This window comes from Nicotiana sylvestris, chromosome 10 (genome assembly GCF_000393655.2).
Source record: "Nicotiana sylvestris chromosome 10, ASM39365v2, whole genome shotgun sequence".
Taxonomy (NCBI): Eukaryota; Viridiplantae; Streptophyta; class Magnoliopsida; order Solanales; family Solanaceae; genus Nicotiana; species Nicotiana sylvestris.
Genome location: NC_091066.1, coordinates 159961061 through 159981330, shown reverse-complemented (window position 1 = coordinate 159981330; position 20270 = coordinate 159961061). Strand labels below are relative to the sequence as shown.

Below are 20270 nucleotides of genomic sequence, written 5' to 3'. Positions count from 1 at the left end.
GATGTGAGTTGATTTCAGGTACCTTTACCAGAAGAGCCGGACGCAGAAGATGAAGCACAAATCAGGAAATGGAAGTGGAAAGTTAAAGGTGTGAAAAAAGAGAACTGCGAGAGGCATTCTCAGCGGTGTGATATAGAACTCAAACTAGCTGTAAGTTGTATCCTCATCTTAAATTCTTTTACTTTTTTTCCTTATGTTGATGAACAGAACTCCACGACCTTTTATTTTGAAGAGCAGGTTGCACGGAAAATGAAGGATGAAGATGGTTTTTATTATCCACATAATCTTGATTTTCGTGGTCGTGCATACCCTATGCACCCGTATTTGAACCATCTTGGCTCTGATTTGTGCCGTGGAATCCTCGAATTCGCGGAGGGGCGCCCACTTGGAAAGTCCGGTTTACGCTGGCTGAAGATACATCTAGCGAATGTATACGGTGGTGGTGTTGATAAGTTATCATATGAAGGTCGTGTAGCATTCAGTGAAAACCATGTGGAGGATATTTTTGACTCTGCAGAAAGGCCACTGGAAGGAAAGCGGTGGTGGTTGGGGGCGGAAGATCCTTTTCAATGCTTAGCAACATGTATTAATATAGCTGAAGCATTGAGAAGCCCATCTCCAGAGACTGCTATATCTTATATGCCCATTCACCAGGTAATAGATAATGCAAGAATGTTGTGGTGTATAATATATGTTTGCTTAGTTTGAACTTATTGAAGGCTCCTTAGATGAAAGACTTGCAAGAAAGAAAAGCTAACTTTGGTGTTGCGTGATTTTTCTAGTTTTAGTAATTCTAGATGATGCGCACAACTAGTGTAGATGGTCATGCAGGGTGTATAGCTTGTGACTGTGAATCATGGTTTTAGGGCTTCCTCAATCACTTCCACAATTATGCAGTCAAAATAATTGAAAACATAGAATTAAGTGAAATGTTTTTATTTAGTGTCGGTCTCTTCAAGGCAGAGGTCATGGGCGATGAGGTGCATGCCTTAATGCCTGCATTTATTTGATCAAGCACCTTAGTGCCTGCATTAAAGTGCTGCTTAAAGAAGGAGTAGCTCATAACCCATTTTGCACCTGGCTTCAGGGCTTAAGCGCATGCCTAAAGAGAGCCTTTGACAACCCTGGTGCCATAGCCATGTGGCATTCTGCTACAATCTGATTGTTTTGAGTACATTTCATTTGCTTTGGCCTGAAAACTATGACGGGAATCTGTTTTGGAGAGTTCCAAAAGGCACGACGCCGTTCTATCAATATGATTATTTTATACATCTTTCACAAGTTTTGGTAACTCAAATTTATTTAACCAAATTACTTAGAAAAAACCCTTAACCAAATTCAACCTTTGATGTGATTTTTGTTTGATAATTAACTTTTGAATTATAGCTTCCTTGTACATAAATCAAACTGATATCTTAACTTGCATGGTATTCATATGCTATCACATAGGGAGTTAATGTGCCCATTAGGCAAACATATTAAACGTTGGCTAAGATTTCGCAAAATACTCTTTATTTACATGCAACAAGTTCCAACTTGTGACTTGTAGATTTTTTGTGCTGGTTCCAATTTTCTGAATGAAAGCTTCAGAAGCTGAATTATGCACATTGAGTTTCCCAGTGAACTGGTTAAATTCCTTGAAACACTGAGGTGATATGTTTTTCTTATTTATTCAGGTCAGATAGTGCCTTTGCTCAATGAAAATGTTATTTTAGTTCTGTATTATTGGAGTTACCGATACCTACATATGTTGGATCTTCTTTTGCATTTTCGGCATGTTTACTTAAGCAGTAAGACATTTGAGTAAAGTGATTCTTGCTGTAGAATTGCCAACATACTGCTATGTGATATTTGTTTTAGCTTACTGTCGATGGTTATATGATGCTGTAAACTCTCCTTTCGTTTTGATTTTCTGAGATATCCCTTAGTTTTTTCATTAATTTATCACCTACACTATGTCATTATTGCATGCTATAATCCAGATATCTTGCAAAAACTAAGTGGTTTTGTTGAAGAGGAGAACCTTACAAAAAAACCGTGCTATTTTATTTGATTTTAGTGTCCATGCTTTATGAATAATACATCTAGTTAATCGTTTTCAGTTAATAAAAATTACATGATAGTTAATATTTCTCGTGAAATCTATAGAAAAAATTGAACTCGTGAATAAATAAATCCCCATTGGTTAAGATTATCAATTGTTGAAGAGCCAACTATTAATCACAAGGATGAAGATGAACTATACGTTGTAATCTGTGGTAGCCTTACCTAAATGTATTTTGTGATGAGCCTTACCTAAATGTTGAGTTGCATGCATATGACATGTTTTGAAGTTTTACCTAAAATTTGAACCTGATTGTCTGCTTATGACTTTTTAATGAAGGATGGTTCGTGCAATGGGCTACAACATTATGCTGCTCTTGGTAGGGATACGGTATGTCATGTCTTCTTTAGTTGTTTTCTTTGACTTTGAGACTGTGAGATTGACTCACTGAAAAAGCTGTCTCTGTTTGATTCCAAGTATGCCTGCTCTGGGCTTGAGTTGTGAGATTAACATGTTTTGAGTTGGCATATTTTGACTCAGTCTGTGGATTACTTTACAGTTAGGAGCAGCTGCAGTCAATCTTGTTGCTGGAGACAAGCCTGCTGATGTTTACTCTGGAATTGCTGCCCGGTGAGTTACTATTTAACCACTAAACTGTACCTCCTTTCTTTCTTCCTTTCTTTTGCATTCACTCCTTCGACGTGGCTTTCTATGCAACAAGTACTCGTCTGTCCCAAACAAGTTGTGGTCGGTAATATGACTCCTAGTATCTTTAACGTGACTCTCAGTTCTAGGAGATTCCAATCTGAGACGAGCGGTAGAAAATGCTGCAGTATGTTAATATTCACTTTGTGTCTCATCTTTGGCGTAAGAAGATTATCAATTGTTAACATTTCCACGAAGGTTAACTAGTGACAGCTAAATACTTAGATGTAAGCTGTTGTAATTGTGATTCATGGGCTCAGGACTAGATGTAACTTGCATATATAGAGAGGATCTTTTTATTTAATAAAGTTAACAGTATTGTATTACTCGTACTGCATGAAAAGGATTCTCCTTTCCTATTTCAGTAACCTATGTAAAAGCTTCTGGATTTATTGCTAAAACAGCTTGGTTGGAACAACAATTACCCTTTCCTTGGTTGGCGGTTGATAGGAATGTCTTTGTGATTAATCTTAGTTCTGAGTCAACCTTCGACAAGAGACTATGCTTTTCTGTATCATGACTGTAAGTTCCTTTCTTCAACCAGAGTTCTTGATATTATGAAGAGAGATGCAGCTAAAGATCCAGCAAATGATCCAAATGTGATGCGTGCCAGGCTGTTAATTAACCAGGTTTGCCTCTGACATGTCTAAATTCTTCTGGTTTATATACTGTCCATGATGGAAAATTGTAACTTTTTGAAATGTCATGGAGTAATACACAATGAGCATACTTCAATAATTGGTTTCTATATTGTAGTATATTCTAATAATTTCTCATAGAGGCTGAATAATATTTCTTCTGTATTGCATTGCTTTTGATGTGCTAACTCAGGTGGACAGGAAGTTGGTCAAGCAAACAGTTATGACATCAGTGTATGGTGTCACGTATATTGGTGCTCGCGACCAAATCAAGAGAAGATTGAAGGAGCGTGGTGTTATTGAAGATGATAATGAGTTGTTTGCAGCAGCTTGCTATGCAGCAAAAGTATGAACTTATATTATTTTTATCTGCTTGGGCTTTTCTATATGCACATAGTGGATTTGTGGTAAATGTTGTGCATGGCATAGTAAAAAATTCTCTATATATCTCAAAAGGATAATTCTTTCCTTGTGGTTAGTCCTGAAAGGGTGTCTACGTTCTTTGGAAGGAAAAAATATTATGCTTTTAATATTATCTACTAGTAATATGGGTCATCTTTTCATGATTCTCGATGAAATTTTTCCTCTATTCTATTCTATTCCCACAAAACACAAAAGTCAATGTAGGGGTCCAACATATTCTCCCAGCTAATGTTAAAGCCTTATAAGAAGTACTCCAATATTTTTATTTTCTTTTAAATCATATTGTTGTTTCGAAAAACTGAAAATGGATGGGAGTGAGGACAAGTTACCCATCTAAAAAGTAGTATTACTCCAATCCTGAAACTTGCGTCCTTTTTCCAACAGTCAAATTTAACTTTAGTCAAACACATTTTCAGATAAATTTATGCAGTCCTACAAAATTCTAAATCCTCTACATGATAGTACTTCCGCGTAATGTATCATTTTTCCATTTCAGAGAAACATTTTTTTGACATTTAGTCTTGAATTTGGCTTTGGCTGGCACCAACCTTTATCTTTGGAGTCAAATTAGGAAATGTTTCGCGATGGAGTGAGTAGTTTGCAAAATGTGTAAATTACATTTAGAGGTCCATGCGATTTCTGTTGAATTACGTGTCTGTACTTTCTGATGTCTATTTAGTGTCAATGTTTCTTCAATATGACGTTCCAATGCTGTTCTGTATCTGCTTTTGTACTTTGGTCTAATTATCTTTCGTCACATGGTCAGACCACCTTGACTGCCTTAGGAGAGATGTTTGAAGCTGCTAGAAGTATCATGAGTTGGCTTGGAGATTGTGCAAAGGTTTGCTTTTATTCCAATTGTCACATTGAGTAGTTAGTACATTGATTATATTTTAAACTAAAATTGGAGAAGTTAACCTGTTGTTCAGAATTTTAAGTTTGATGTATGATACATAATTTGTGTCAGTGGTTTGTTTGTTTGTTTATTGGCTCTCTAGCCTATCCTCTGATCCTAGTTCAGTGACTTCCTTCTTATGATATTAGTACAGAAGCTGATCTTTAGGAATAAATAAAAGGGAATTAAAAAATTATCTGATGCTTCTGCTAGTTCTCTTATCTACTGGATGTGAAAAGCAGTAGCATAGGCTAAAATTGTATATAACGAAAAAAAAAATTGTTTTATGTTACCCTCTTATACTCAATGTGGTGTTAGTCTATGTTGCTCGGACTTTCCAAAAATCTCGCCGGGTGTGTGTTGGATCCTCCAATATAGTGCATTTTTTGAGGATCCGACAGGTGCGACAACATATTTGAGAGTCCGCGCAACATAGGTGTTGTCAATGAATTTGAAAGTACTTTTTGTTCCTGTTTTAAGTTTTAACTTTAGGGAGGAAAACCCTCTTCAGATGGGGAAGATTTTGAAGGTAAAGAATAAAAAGAAATGTCAGACTAGTACAAACATTTTTAAAAGCTGCATCATGAGTTCAGTCAAATCCCCTTTCTTCAGTAGAATTCAGTTAACTTCGACTGGCTCTGATAACATGTCTGTTTTACTCTTTGACACCAGTATCACCTGAATATGTTACTTCTAAATTTTTCATTTAGGATGGATTTGAAGTTCTTATGTTGGATAATTTGCTTTTTTTACTAATGGTTAGAACTTCATTCTCCAGATTATCGCCATGGAAAACCATCCTGTACGATGGACTACTCCACTTGGACTTCCTGTGGTGCAACCTTACCGCAAATTAGGAAGGCATCTTGTAATGTTCTGATGTATTCAACCTTAATTTGCATGAAATTTCAGAACAGTCTAGTCTCTGACAAAAATTTCATATTTGAATGTCACTAACTATTTGTCACTGAACTCTATGCAGATTAAAACTTCCCTTCAGATTTTGACATTACAGCGTGAAACAGATAAGGTTGCCTCTGCATCCATTAACATGTCTTTTACCTTTTTGCTTTTTCTTCATTGATAATGCTTTTCCGGATGCAATAATTTGGATTCTAGTGAAGCTATTCTGGGTTCATAGCACATTGATTATCCTTCTATGCAACTTTCTCCTTCTACTATCCCTTGGAGAAGGTGAAAGTTTAAAGACGTATACAATTAAGAAATGGACGGAGTCAACATACAATACCACTGTTCGAAAGTTTGAAACTAATTGGAGATGTTGGATCATTGTACTGTGAATTGCATATCTTGGACAATATCAAGTGTTGTTATTGGTTATTCATGCTCCGTCATAAATTACAGGTAATGGTTAAGCGACAGAGAACAGCATTCCCTCCAAATTTCGTTCACTCTCTCGATGGTTCCCACATGATGATGACTGCCATTGCCTGCAAAGAATCTGGCTTAAGTTTTGCAGGTTTTGTAGTGCTGTCTATTTTCGTTCCTGTCACATGAAATGTCAAGCGTCCTTGTGAATAAGCATCTGACCAAACATGCTAATGCTTTTTACCCGATATTGGTGGCAGGGGTGCATGATTCATACTGGACACATGCCAGTGATGTTGATCAAATGAACAAAATCTTGAGAGAGAAATTTGTTGAACTCTATGACGCACCCATATTGGAAAATGTAAGTTTTATGGCGACAAAGATACTCATTTACTGCTGCTTTTGCAGAAGTTTCCCTTCAAGACATTCATGATTTTCAAATAAAGAAATTTTAACATACTGTAGCTGCTTGTAGCTTCTCTTATCCTCGTCAAATTTGCATTGGGTTTTGCTTATGTTTTCTTCAAGTCAAGACTGCTAAAGTTTATTGTGTTACAAATTATAACACCACTGCTTATTCTTAACAGTTACTGGAGAGTTTTCAGCAGTCATTCCCCGACTTGCAATTTCCTCCCTTACCAGAGCGGGGTGATTTCGATTTAAGAGAAGTTTTGGAATCTCCCTACTTTTTCAACTAGTCGTGCAGTCTTATATTTTGATTTTTTGTGGTCGAGTATTGCTTTGTCCCTTATAATGACGAAACTCATGGGAACTTCAAATGCTTGGATCCATTGCGTCGGAAGTCAGGGAACACGAGCCTGTACTGACAAATTGGCTGCTCAGCCTAGATGACCGTGCCATATGCTACTGCAGAAGGCGGTATTGACCAATCATGTTAGGCAAGCTAAGGATATCTGGGTATGAGTTTGGTTGCTAAGCCTATGCGCTTTTGGGACATACAAGCTGCTCTACAAAAAGTTGCACTGGGTGAAAGCGGTTGGCAACTGGTTTCGATGAAATATTATTTGTGTACAAGCATCTAGAGGTGTAAGCTAAAGCGAAAAAGCCTCCCGCATTTGTACATAGAGCAAGGAACCAACATGACTCTGATGGAAATGCATCAACTCCCTTCAATAATACTGGAAAAACAAACTAATGAAGACTGACCTAGATGACTCTACAGAGGGCTGAGTAGAACAGTAAGATAGTTTCTTCCCTTTTTCCTCAATAAAATTTGATTATTACTTGCTTTTGTACCATTTACATAGCAGGTTGTATATATCTTTTATGGTGGAATGTCACCTCATTTTTTTTATACCTCTGATCTTTGTCCTGAGCTTTGTTGTAATAAGAACACAGTTCTCATGTTTTAATAGAAGGGAGATATGTTCTTGTTCATACAATTACATTTTATGCCAAGAAAAGATCTCTACCCCTCTCCCTCAATTCAGTGATAGTCCATATTCTACAATAACCCAGTAGAATTTCATAAATGGGGTCCAGGGAGGGTAGTGTGCATGCCTTGCCCCTGCCATGGGAAGGTAGAGATGTTGTTTCCAATAGACCCTCGGCTCAAGAAAGATAAAAAAACAAACAGTAGAAATAAGTAATATCAACAAATAGGGCCAGAAAGATAGTAGCAACAATCTCAAAGCTAGAAATATAGATGGAAAGAAGCGGTAGCAGCAGCAAGTAGGAACAACAAGATACTAAGATAATAGAAAATATAATGAAATACTAGCAATCTAAGACAAAAACTACCATATTAATCCTAATACCTTCGGTACAGAATATAATTGCGCTCGAACACCTTCTGACCTTCTACTCTGATTTTCAACTTCCAAACCTCCTTTCAAGGGTCATGTTCTTGGTAAACTGCAGTCTCGCCATGTCCCGTCTGATTATCCCTCCATACTACTTCTTAGGCTTCCCTCTACTTTTTCTCATACCTACCAAAGCCAACCGCTCGCACCTCCTTATTGGGGCATCTGAGCCTCTCTTCTAGATACATCACTGTAAATGGCCACCAAACTTGCAAACACAGCCAAACCAACCACATAGACAAGATTTTTAGCTATGCCATGACAATATGAAACGACGATTATTTGAAAGTAGAGTTTCTGCAGATGGAAAGAGGAGGCCATCGAAGTTGAGACGAAGAGGGTAAAAACTAGCATTATTGACGAGCATAGCAGACGCAAAAGAGAAAATTAACAGTTACTCCATCTGTTTCAATTTAGAAGACACACTTTCCTTATTAGTCCGTTCAAAAAAGAATGACACATTTTTATAATTGAAAATAATTCAACTTTAAACTTTTTATTTTACCCATTTTGCCTTTAATGAGAACCTTTTATAACCACACAAATGCCATAGTGTTACAACCCATATCCACATGTGTTATTTCATGCCATATATTAGTTAACATAAATCCAAGAAGGAATTATCTTTGAGATGATAAGATGTCAATCCTATTGGTCTTAAGTGATACAAGAGTGTATAAGGGTGATTAACAAGTATTAGAAGTTAAACGAATCAAGGATGTTGTAACTCGTATTTTCAGGTAATCTAGCGGTGCTTAATACACTCAAGAGGTCATTTATTAAGCTATTTTAATCATATAATATCCGTATCATAAGTCTTGAAGTCAAACGAGTTATGAAACAAAAGTCGGCAAAAGTTGTCGCAACTTAGGTTCATAATTTTACTTAAACATTAGGTCAAATGTTTCTAATCTTTTATCATAATTTACAAGGAATTATGGGGTGATATACCAACCAAATTAAAGATCTAGGAGTCTAGTTTCCAACGCATTAAACCGTTCATCGATACGATCTCGGAGTAGAGAGATATTCGCGTTTTCGCGAGACTGCGCCAAGCACCTCTCTATGGGGCCCACTAAGTCGGTTTAAGATATTTGGACCTATATAGGATGACTCCAACCCGTTTTAAGTCATTTCTTTTCACTATTTTCAGACCTTAGAACCCTAGGAACATCCTCTCAAGGTTCTCTCAAGATTCAAGACCCAAAAAAAGGGCAAACAACACAAATCAAGTGTCGGGAATTCCGTGGCGCTAGTAAGTCTCTTGTTCTTCTTGTTGTTGCTCATTTTTGTGTCGTTCCAGCTCGTGTGGGAGGTTGTTTTAAAGGGTTTATGTTCTGTAAATACTCCCTAATGTTCTTAATATCAATCCTAGGTGATTTCAAGCCTTCTAAAGTGATTCTAGTGCCGAAAAACACTAATTGATCGCTAGTTTCATTTTTTTGTTGTTGTGGCAGCATTGGAGGGATATTTCTTGGAAATTTAAGGTCAAATTGGAGTTGTTCTTTCTGTATAAAGGTAAGGAACCTCTTACTCTATATGTATTTAAGATTATCCAAGTTGCGGCTAAGCCATTGAAGCTAGAACTTGTGAGATATATATCGAAAGGCTTGGTAGTAATGTTATTGTTTTGTGGACTGTTTTGCGTTGTTGTTGGGCTGCATATTTTACTACTATCTTGTGGAGTTTTGGAGGAGGAAGGGTGTGGAGAAACACCATATATATGTAGGGTTATGGGCTGATAGTTATTCGTAACATTTCCAGGTTGTTTGACACGACTACGGTGGTCGTCGTATGTATGGAGTGATTAGGCTGTGTGTGGACTATTTTGGGAGGCTCAATATGTTTATTATTGATGTTGTTTGGGCTGTTTGGTGACTGTTTTGAATGGTGTGAGGTCATATATATAGGGGAGGTGTTGTCCGTTTCATCGTAAAATAGGTTGTGGTCGATACATAATAGTTATGACGCTTAAATGATAACGATAGTATCGTTTCTCTTATTGTAGACTAAGGAGTTTTGACAATTGCATAGCTTGAGATTGGGGCAGTATATACAAGGTATGTTAGGCTATCCCTTTCCTTCTTTTGCACGACTCCGATTGTACATAATGTAATGAACGATCTTCCAAGATACTCTACTCTTAGAAGCTAGCAGTACTTACATTGTTTTCCCTCTTATGGAACGATTGATGTTAATGTTGCTTCTCTTATTCTTATGTTATCAATGTTGTTCGTACTTCCTAAATCTTATAAGGTTCATAGTGAAGAGTTAGTCCTAATAACGTGTACAGAGGATACCGACCTTACGTCACTCCAAAAGGTTTAGAATGTGATTCCATGAGTCGAGCATGCATTATATATATGTATCTATTTTACTCTACCGAGCCACGCTATAGTTGGCCGGGTACGGCACCTATTGTGCAACCACTGATCAGTTGGGTTTTACCGAGCTCCACGTGGCCGGGTACGATTCTACCGAGCCTATTATGGCCGGGTACGATATGATGATGATGATGCCCACAGAGGCGAATGCTTTAAAGGTTTATGTATTTATACATATGTATCATGCATTTCATGTAAGTAGCCCTCAGAGGTACTAAGATGTTACAGGTTGTATATTCTCTATCCTTGCTTACATTACTGATCGTATTTATGGTTCCTTGCCTTACATACTCAGTACTTTATTCGTACTGACGTCCTTTTATTTGTGGACGCTGCATGTCATGCTGCAGGTCCTGATAGACAGGCAGGTGCAGCTCCCACCACAGTAGACTGTCCAGTTCAGTGGTGATTGGCGAGATCCCTTCTCCGGACTTGCCTTGGTCTTGGTATGCAATTTTTGTTATAGACATTATGGGTATGTCGGGGCCCTGTTCCGGCTATGTTGCAACACTTATGTTCTTTTAGAGGCTCATAGATAGGTGTCGGCTCCTGTATAGTTTGGTATGCCTTGTCGGCTAGTTTTTGTTGTATAGTCTTTCATAGTAGCGTGGTAGCTCATACCTTATATGTAGTTTCTTGATTGTCTGGTCATCCCCTGCTATGTATGTTCATGCCGTCATATTTTATTGCTGGTTGTCCATGATCTAGGTCTACCATTTATATTGATCTCGTCAGCCCTAAAAGATAATAATGAAGGTTAGATGAAATGTACGTTGGTGCTCGGCAAGTGTGGTCGGGTGCTAGTCATGGCCCTTTAGTTTGGGTCGTGACAAACTTGGTATCAGAGCAAGTCTGTCCTAGGGGTTGTCTATGAGCCGTGTCTAGTAGAGTCTTGATTATGGATGTGTAGCGCGCCACATTTATAATTAGGAGGCTACATGACATCTAGGGTTGTTACCTTCTTCCTGAATCTAGATCGTGCGTAGAGTTGAGTCGTAAGTGTTCGTCTCTAATATTCACCTTGTTTTTTTCAGTGATGCCTTCGACTAGGAAGCAAACGATTAGTAGACGGCTTGATACAGCAGCGGGAGAGGGTACCAGTCAGGTTCCCCAAGTCAGAGCAGGACAAAGTGAGGCTCAAAGTGAGATGCCCTCTCATACCTCATCTACTCCATCTCCTCCAGAGGATATTAGAAGGCACCCAGCGCCTCCAGTTCCTCCGTCTGGCACTCCAGACCAGGATATGTGGAGTGCTTTGCAGTTATTGACTAGCTTGGTAGCTGCTCAGGCTCAGAGGCAGAATACAGGTGCTGCTGAGAAACCAGTTAGTACAAGAGTTCGTGATTTTATTAATTTAGACCCTCCAGTGTTTACCGGATCAGACCCCAAGGAGGACCCACAGACTTTTATTGACCAGGTTCATCGTACACTTCGGGTTATGCATGTTAGTGATACAGAGGCAGTAGAGTTGGCTTCTTATCGGCTACGGGATTTAGCGGTTCTCTGGTATGATAGTTGGGAGAGATCCAGGGGTCCGAACCCTCCTCCAGCTGTGTGGAAGGAGTTCTTCCTCATCAGTTCGACCTCCAGCACGGGGTTTTCAGCAGTCGACAGGTCGTGGTAGGGGTAGAGGTGCAGTGCCGAGTTCGAGTGGTGCTCAAAATCGAACCTATGCTCTAGTAGGTCGACAGGATCTCGAGTCGTCTCCAGATGTTGTTACAGGTATTATATCTGTGTTTTCTTATGATGTATATGCGCTGATTGATCTGGGATCTACATTATCATATGTTACACCCTTTGTGGCTAATAAGTTTGGCATTGAACCTGAATTGATAAGTAAACCCCTCGCGGTATCTACTCCGATAGGAGATTCTGTGATTGCTAGAAGGGTATATAGAGGTTGCACTGTGATGATTTGTAGTCGTCAAACCTCGGCAAATTTATTTGAGTTAGAAATGGTTGATTTTGATGTGATAATGGGAATGGACTGGTTGGCCTCATGCTATGCAAATGTTGACTGTCGTACGAAGATGGTTAGGTTCCAATTTCCGGGTGAACCCATCATTGAATGGAAAGGGAACATTGCTACACCGAAAGGTAGGTTTATTTCCTATCTTAAGGCAAGGAAAATGATCTCAAAAGGTTACATTTATCATCTCGTTCGCGTTAGGGATGCGGAGGCGAAACCGCCTACTTTACAATCAATCCCTGTGGTCAACGAATTCCCAGATGTTTTCCCAGATGAACTCCCAGGCCTTCCTCCTGAAAGGGAGATTGAGTTTAGCATTGATGTGTTGCCTGACACTCAACCGATCTCTATTCCTCCATACAGAATGGCCCCGGCAGAGTTGCGAGAGTTGAAGGTGCAGTTGAAGGACTTGCTGGATAAGGGCTTTATTAGGCCTAGCACTTCACCTTGGGGTGCACCAGTCCTATTCGTGCGGAAGAAAGACGGGTCGTTACGGATGTGTATCGACTATCGACAGTTGAATAAGTCTACTATAAAGAACAAGTATCCACTTCCAAGAATTGATGACCTGTTTGACCAACTCCAGGGTGCCAAGTATTTCTCTAAGATTGATTTACGTTCAGGGTATCATCAGGTGAGGGTTAGGGAGAAGGATATTCCAAAGACGGCCTTCCGGACAAGATATGGGCACTTTGAGTTCTTGGTGATGTCGTTCGGGCTAACAAATGCCCCAGCAGCTTTTATGGATCTCATGAATACTATATTCAGGCCCTATCTTGATGTGTTCGTGATTGTATTCATTGATGACATTCTAGTGTATTCTCGTTCGGAGGTGGAACATGCGGGCCACTTGCGGATAGTATTACAGACGCTTCAGGATCGTAAGTTATATGCTAAGCTCTCCAAATGTGAATTCTGGCTGAACTCAGTAGCATTCCTTGGCCATGTGATATCTGATGAGGGTATTAGTGTCGACACTCAGAAGATCGATGCAGTAAAGAATTGGCCGAGACCTACAACACCATCAGAAGTCCGCAGCTTCCTAGGACTAGCAGGATATTATAGGCGGTTTGTAGAAGGATTTTCCTCTATATCATCACCATTGACTAAGTTAACACAAAAAGCTACCAAATTCCAGTGGTCTGACACTTGTGAACGTAGTTTTCAGGAGCTGAAGAATCGATTGACATCTGCACCAGTGCTCACTCTTCCTGAAGGAACAGAAGATTATGTGGTATATTGTGATGCCTCAGGTATAGGTTTGGGGTGCGTATTGATGCAGCGTGGGAATGTGATTGCTTATGCATCAAGACAATTGAAGAAGCATGAAAAGAATTATCCAACCCATGATTTGGAATTGGCTGCAGTAATATATGCTTTGAAGATATGGCGGCACTACTTATACGGCGTCCATGTTGACATCTACACAGATCACAAGAGTTTACAATACATCTTCAAGCAGAAAGAGTTGAATTTGAGGCAGCGTAGGTGGCTTGAATTATTGAAAGACTACGACGTCGAGATATTGTATCATCCCGGTAAAGCCAATGTTGTGGCAGACGCTCTCAGCCGTAAATCAATGGGAAGCTTAGTACATATTGAGGCAGGTAGATGGGGGTTGATTAAAGAGCTTCATCAGCTAGCCAATATGAGAATCAGATTGTTAGACTCTGATGACGGAGGTGTTACTGTACAGAATACATCAGAATCATCTTTGGTAGCCGAGGTAAAAACACGACAATATGAAGATCCTATCTTAGTACGATTAAGAGAAAGCATTCAATAGTGTAAAAGTATGGCTTTTGGGATCGGAAAAGATGGGGCACTGAGATACCAGAGCCGATTGTGTGTGCCTAATGTGGCAGGGTTGCGAGAGAAGATTATGAATGAGATTCATCAATCCCGATATTCCATCCATCCCGGCTCGACAAAGATGTATCATGATGTCAAGGAGCAGTATTGGTGGGATAATATGAAGAAGTCTATTGCAGAATTTGTAGCCCAGTGTCCCAATTGTCAACAAGTAAAGATAGAACATCAGAAACCCGGTGGATTGCTTCAAAATATAGAGATTCCGACCTGGAAGTGGGAGGTGATTAATATGGACTTCATTATTGGATTACCTCGCTCTTATCATAAGTTTGACTCCATCTGGGTGATAATTGATCGACTTACAAAATGTGCCCATTTTCTGCCAGTGAAGACAACTTACACGGCTGAAGATTATGCAAAGTTGTATATCAAGGAGATTGTTAGGCTTCATGGTGTGCCCATATCTATTATATCAGACCGAGGAGCTCAATTTACGGCTAACTTTTGGAGGTCTTTCCAGAAGGGTTTAGGCACACAGGTAAATCTCAGCACTGCATTTCATCCGCAGACTGACGGACAGGCTGAACGTACCATTCAGACACTGGAAGATATGCTACGAGCATGTGTTCTAGATTTTAAGGGGAATTGGGATGATCATCTTCCACTCATAGAATTCGCCTATAACAATAGCTACCATTCCAGTATTAAAATGGCCCCATACGAGGCACTATACGGGAGGAGATGTAGATCACCAGTTGGATGGTTCGAAGTCGGTGAAACAGAATTATATGGGCCAGATTTGATTCACCAAGCTATTGAGAAGGTGAAAGTGATACAGGAGCGATTGAGGACGGCACAAAGCAGGCAAAAATCTTATTCTGATGTCCGACGTCGTGATCTAGAGTTTGAGGTTGGTGATTGGGTTTTCCTGAGGATCTCACCAATGAAGGGTATTATGCGTTTTGGGAAGAAAGGTAAGCTGAGTCCAAGGTATATCGGGCCGTATAAAATTCTTCGACGGATTGGACAGGTTGCTTATGAGTTAGAATTGCCATCCGAATTGGAATTTGTCCACCCGGTATTCCATGTATCTATGTTGAGAAAATGTATTGGAGACCCTTCTCGAGTCGTCCCTATCAAAGATGTACAAGTTACAGAGGACCTATCATATGAAGAAGTGCCAGTGGCGATATTAGATCGGCAAGTCCGCAAGCTGAGAACAAAAGATGTAGCTTCCGTCAAAGTATTGTGGAGGAACAAAAATATGGAAGAAATGACATGGGAAGCAGAAGAGGAGATGAAGTCTAAATACCCTTACTTATTCCAGAATGAAGATAACAAGGATGCTGGTGGAAGACAGGATACATTGGAAGGTGAAACGGCTCTATGAGGTAAGCAATAATTTGAGAATACTCCTCCTTAATACAAAATGGTGATATGTAGATAATGTAAATACGCATAATGCTTTGTGTAGCCTTGTGAAGCCATATGTTGGGCTTAATTACTTGCAAGTTTTGCTAGTGACCATTTTATAGGGGAAAATTGATCGGAAATTTCCATTGGAATCCACGATGATTTAAACTCCCCATAAACCCTTACATTCGAGGACGAATGTTCCTAAGGGGGGAGGGTGTTACAACCCATATCCACATGTGTTAGTTCATGCCATATATTAGTTAACATAAATCCAAGAAGGAATTATCTTTGAGATGATAAGATGTCAATCCTATTGGTCTTAAGTGATACAAGAGTGTATAAGGGTGATTAACAAGTATTAGAAGTTAAACAAATCAAGGATGTTGTAACTCGTATTTTCAGGTAATCTAGCGGTGCTTAATACACTCAAGAGGTCATTTATTAAGCTATTTTAATCATATAATATCCGTATCATAAGTCTTGAAGTCAAACGAGTTATGAAACAAAAGTCGACAAAAGTTGTCGCAACTTAGGTTCATAATTTTACTTAAACATTAGGTCAAATGTTTCTAATCTTTTATCATAATTTACAAGGAATTACGGGGTGATCTACCAACAAAATTAAATATCTAGGAGTCTAGTTTCCAACTCATTAAACCGTTCATCGATACGATCTCGGAGTAGAGAGATATTCGCGTTTTCGCGAGACTGCGCCAAGCACCTCTCTATGGGGCCCACTAAGTCGGTTTAAGATATTTGGACCTATATAGGATGACTCCAACCCGTTTTAAGTCATTTATTTTCACTATTTTCAGACCTTAGAACCCTAGGAACATCCTCTCAAGGTTCTCTCAAGATTCAAGACCCAAAAAAAGGGCAAACAACACAAATCAAGTGTCGGGAATTCCGTGGCGCTAGTAAGTCTCTTGTTCTTCTTGTTGTTGCTCATTTTTGTGTCGTTCCAGCTCGTGTGGGAGGTTGTTTTAAAGGGTTTATGTTCTGTAAATACTCCCTAATGTTCTTAATATCAATCCTAGGTGATTTCAAGCCTTCTAAAGTGATTCTAGTGCCGAAAAACACTAATTGATCGCTAGTTTCATTTTTTTGTTGTTGTGGCAGCATTGGAGGGATATTTCTTGGAAATTTAAGGTCAAATTGGAGTTGTTCTTTCTGTATAAAGGTAAGGAACCTCTTACTCTATATGTATTTAAGATTATCCAAGTTGCGGCTAAGCCATTGAAGCTAGAACTTGTGAGATATATATCGAAAGGCTTGGTAGTAATGTTATTGTTTTGTGGACTGTTTTGCGTTGTTGTTGGGCTGCATATTTTACTACTATCTTGTGGAGTTTTGGAGGAGGAAGGGTGTGGAGAAACACCATATATATGTAGGTTTATGGGCTGATAGTTATTCGTAACATTTCCAGGTTGTTTGACACGACTACGGTGGTCGTCGTATGTATGGAGTGATTAGGCTGTGTGTGGACTATTTTGGGAGGCTCAATATGTTTATTATTGATGTTGTTTGGGCTGTTTGGTGACTGTTTTGAATGGTGTGAGGTCATATATATAGGGGAGGTGCTGTCCGTTTCATCGTAAAATAGGTTGTGGTCGATACATAATAGTTATGACGCTTAAATGATAACGATAGTATCGTTTCTCTTATTGTAGACTAAGGAGTTTTGACAATTGCATAGCTTGAGATTGGGGCAGTATATACAAGGTATGTGAGGCTATCCCTTTCCTTCTTTTGCACGACTCCGATTGTACATAATGTAATGAACGAGCTTCCAAGATACTCTACTCTTAGAAGCTAGCAGTACTTACATTGTTTTCCCTCTTATGGAACGATTGATGTTAATGTTGCTTCTCTTATTCTTATGTTATCAATGTTGTTCGTACTTCCTAAATCTTATAAGGTTCATAGTGAAGAGTTAGTCCTAATAACGTGTACAGAGGATACCGACCTTACGTCACTCCAAAAGGTTTAGAATGTGATTCCATGAGTCGAGCATGCATTATATATATGTATCTATTTTACTCTACCGAGCCACGCTATAGTTGGCCGGGTACGGCACCTATTGTGCAACCACTGATCAGTTGGGTTTTACCGAGCTCCACGTGGCCGGGTACGATTCTACCGAGCCTATTATGGCCGGGTACGATATGATGATGATGATGCCCACAGAGGCGAATGCTTTAAAGGTTTATGTATTTATACATATGTATCATGCATTTCATGTAAGTAGCCCTCAGAGGTACTAAGATGTTACAGGTTGTATATTCTCTATCCTTGCTTACATTACTGATCGTATTTATGGTTCCTTGCCTTACATACTCAGTACTTTATTCGTACTGACGTCCTTTTATTTGTGGACGCTGCATGTCGTGCTGCAGGTCCTGATAGACAGGCAGGTGCAGCTCCCCCACCACAGTAGACTGTCCAGTTCAGCGGTGATTGGCGAGATCCCTTCTCCGGACTTGCCTTGGTCTTGGTATGCAATTTTTGTTATAGACATTATGGGTATGTCGGGGCCCTGTTCCGGCTATGTTGCAACACTTATGTTCTTTTAGAGGCTCATAGATAGGTGTCGGCTCCTGTATAGTTTGGTATGCCTTGTCGGCTAGTTTTTGTTGTATAGTCTTTCATAGTAGCGTGGTAGCTCATACCTTATATGTAGTTTCTTGATTGTCTGGTCATCCCCTGCTATGTATGTTCATGCCGTCATATTTTATTGCTGGTTGTCCATGATCTAGGTCTACCATTTATATTGATCTCGTCAGCCCTAAAAGATAATAATGAAGGTTAGATGAAATGTACGTTGGTGCTCGGCAAGTGTGGTCGGGTGCTAGTCATGGCCCTTTAGTTTGGGTCGTGACACATAGCCTCACAAACTTTTACCCCTTAAGGTTTTAAGAGCACAAGCTTCAAAAGTCTTCCTCTTTTCTCTTAAACTACGTAACGAGTCAAACCACCTCATCTAAATTGTAACGGAGGGAGTACTTGTTTTGTATCAACTGAATAACAAATCATTGAAATTCTAGTTTGTAAATCCAACTGAATAGCAAATTGAAATTCTTGTTTGTAACACTATGGTTCAAGTTGTGATAGTCAAGGACATGCCAACTATCCTTGATTAATGAAAGTTGAGACCATAATTTGTGATATGTGATAGGCTTTGCTCTTATATGTGAAAACATATGTAATATACTTCTTTTCCAAAAAAAAAAAAAAAGACTCATTAACTGTAGCAATTTCCTGGATTTTGCATTTTGGCCACCTTTTTGTTCAAAGAAAAAGAAATTTATTCTCGTGCATGATAATTTTCATATGAACCTCAAAATAGTAATGATTAAATGAGGCAAGTCACTGACCTAGTACCATTTACTGATGAGATTAACTTCTGTGCACAGACAATGCAAACAACAACAACAATTCACTAGAATTCCACTAGTGGAGTTTGGGGAGGGTAGAGTGTACGCAGACCTTGCCCCTACCCGGAGGGATAGAGAGGCTGTTTCCAGAAGACCCGCTGCTCAGAGATAATAGATCCGTAACAATAACAGAAACCAGAAAAATAGTATCGGCATTGTAAAAGACAGCAGATAAATGGAAAGGAAAAAAAAAGTGTGAAACATAATGAAAACCGCTAGCTGTCCTAGACAAAACACTATTAGACTAGCCGGTACAACGAGGAAAAACGCTCAACTACCCCCTAGCCTACAACCCTAATGTTCGACCTCCATATCTATCAAGGGTCATATCCTCGGAAATCTGAAGCTGCGCCATGTCCTGCCTGATCACCTCGCCCCAATACTTCTTAGACTGCCCTCTATATCTTTTCGTACCTGCCAAAGCCAACCGCTCATACCTCCTAACCGGGGCATTTAGGCTCCTCCTCCGCACGTGCCCGAACCATCTAAGTCTCGCTTCCCGCATCTTTGTCATCCAAGGGACCCACGACCATCCTCTCCCAAATATCCTCATTCTTAATTTTATCCATCCTAATGTGCACGGACAATGCATAATTTTTATATACCATTAATTGGGTGCAAATGACCTACAACCGTAGGTAATTGTCTTCTATAATTATAATGGTAACATTAGAAATACAAGAAATAACATGCTATAACCAATACAAATATGATAATGTAAAACTTATTTACATTGTTAGCGTATATAAGTTATGCCGTTTATTGATTTAGGTTAGAAGAAGTAACTAGAGTTGAAGAGCAAACTTCTAAGTCACCTATAACTTGACATTTAATATCCCCCTTCTACACATAAAGTCAGTGAAGATAAAGTTAAAAGGAAAAGAAATTGATGATATTATGATATAAAATTTCATTCTCAACAATTTTTAAACTACTAAATAAAACTGGCAGCCATTATAAGATAATAACACACGGCAACAGGCATAAGATTGATAGCACATCATTTATTTCTTGTGAGTTGAATTGATCAAAGTTGATGCAACTCTCTACCCACTCAATATCTACATGACAACTCCATAGAAAATGAAGTCCAATTAATAATTTCTTCTTCTCCTTGTCTTCTCTTGTTTTTCCTTCTTTTTATTTTTATTTTTATTTTTTATTATTGTCACGATCCAAGCCCATGACACGTATTGTCCGCTTTGAGTCTAAACCCGTACATATTTGTCTTTCGACCTACGCCACATCGAGCCCAAAAGCGCACGTACCTTGTGAACTTGTGTCATGTCTTATAAAACTCTTCACTTTCCCCTCTCATTCCGATGTGGGATTTGTCTAAGGTGACATGTGCACCCGTTCTTGCCAACCTTCAGTCCTGCTCACCCGCCCTCATTA

General features: G+C 39.2%; 1 protein-coding gene across 1 annotated transcript in view; it reads left to right on the top strand.

Moving 5' to 3' along the window:
- The window catches only part of LOC104218451 (DNA-directed RNA polymerase 1, mitochondrial), a 29032-nt gene extending 22297 nt beyond the window's left edge, over nucleotides 1-6735 (top strand). Inside the window, 12 exon segments of the mRNA NM_001302573.1 lie at nucleotides 19-150; nucleotides 238-654; nucleotides 2384-2434; nucleotides 2604-2674; nucleotides 3294-3378; nucleotides 3581-3733; nucleotides 4577-4651; nucleotides 5484-5573; nucleotides 5688-5735; nucleotides 6071-6185; nucleotides 6295-6398; nucleotides 6625-6735. Coding sequence (NP_001289502.1) covers nucleotides 19-150; nucleotides 238-654; nucleotides 2384-2434; nucleotides 2604-2674; nucleotides 3294-3378; nucleotides 3581-3733; nucleotides 4577-4651; nucleotides 5484-5573; nucleotides 5688-5735; nucleotides 6071-6185; nucleotides 6295-6398; nucleotides 6625-6735 — 1452 coding nt within the window.
- Nucleotides 6736-20270: the final 13535 nt, after the last annotated feature.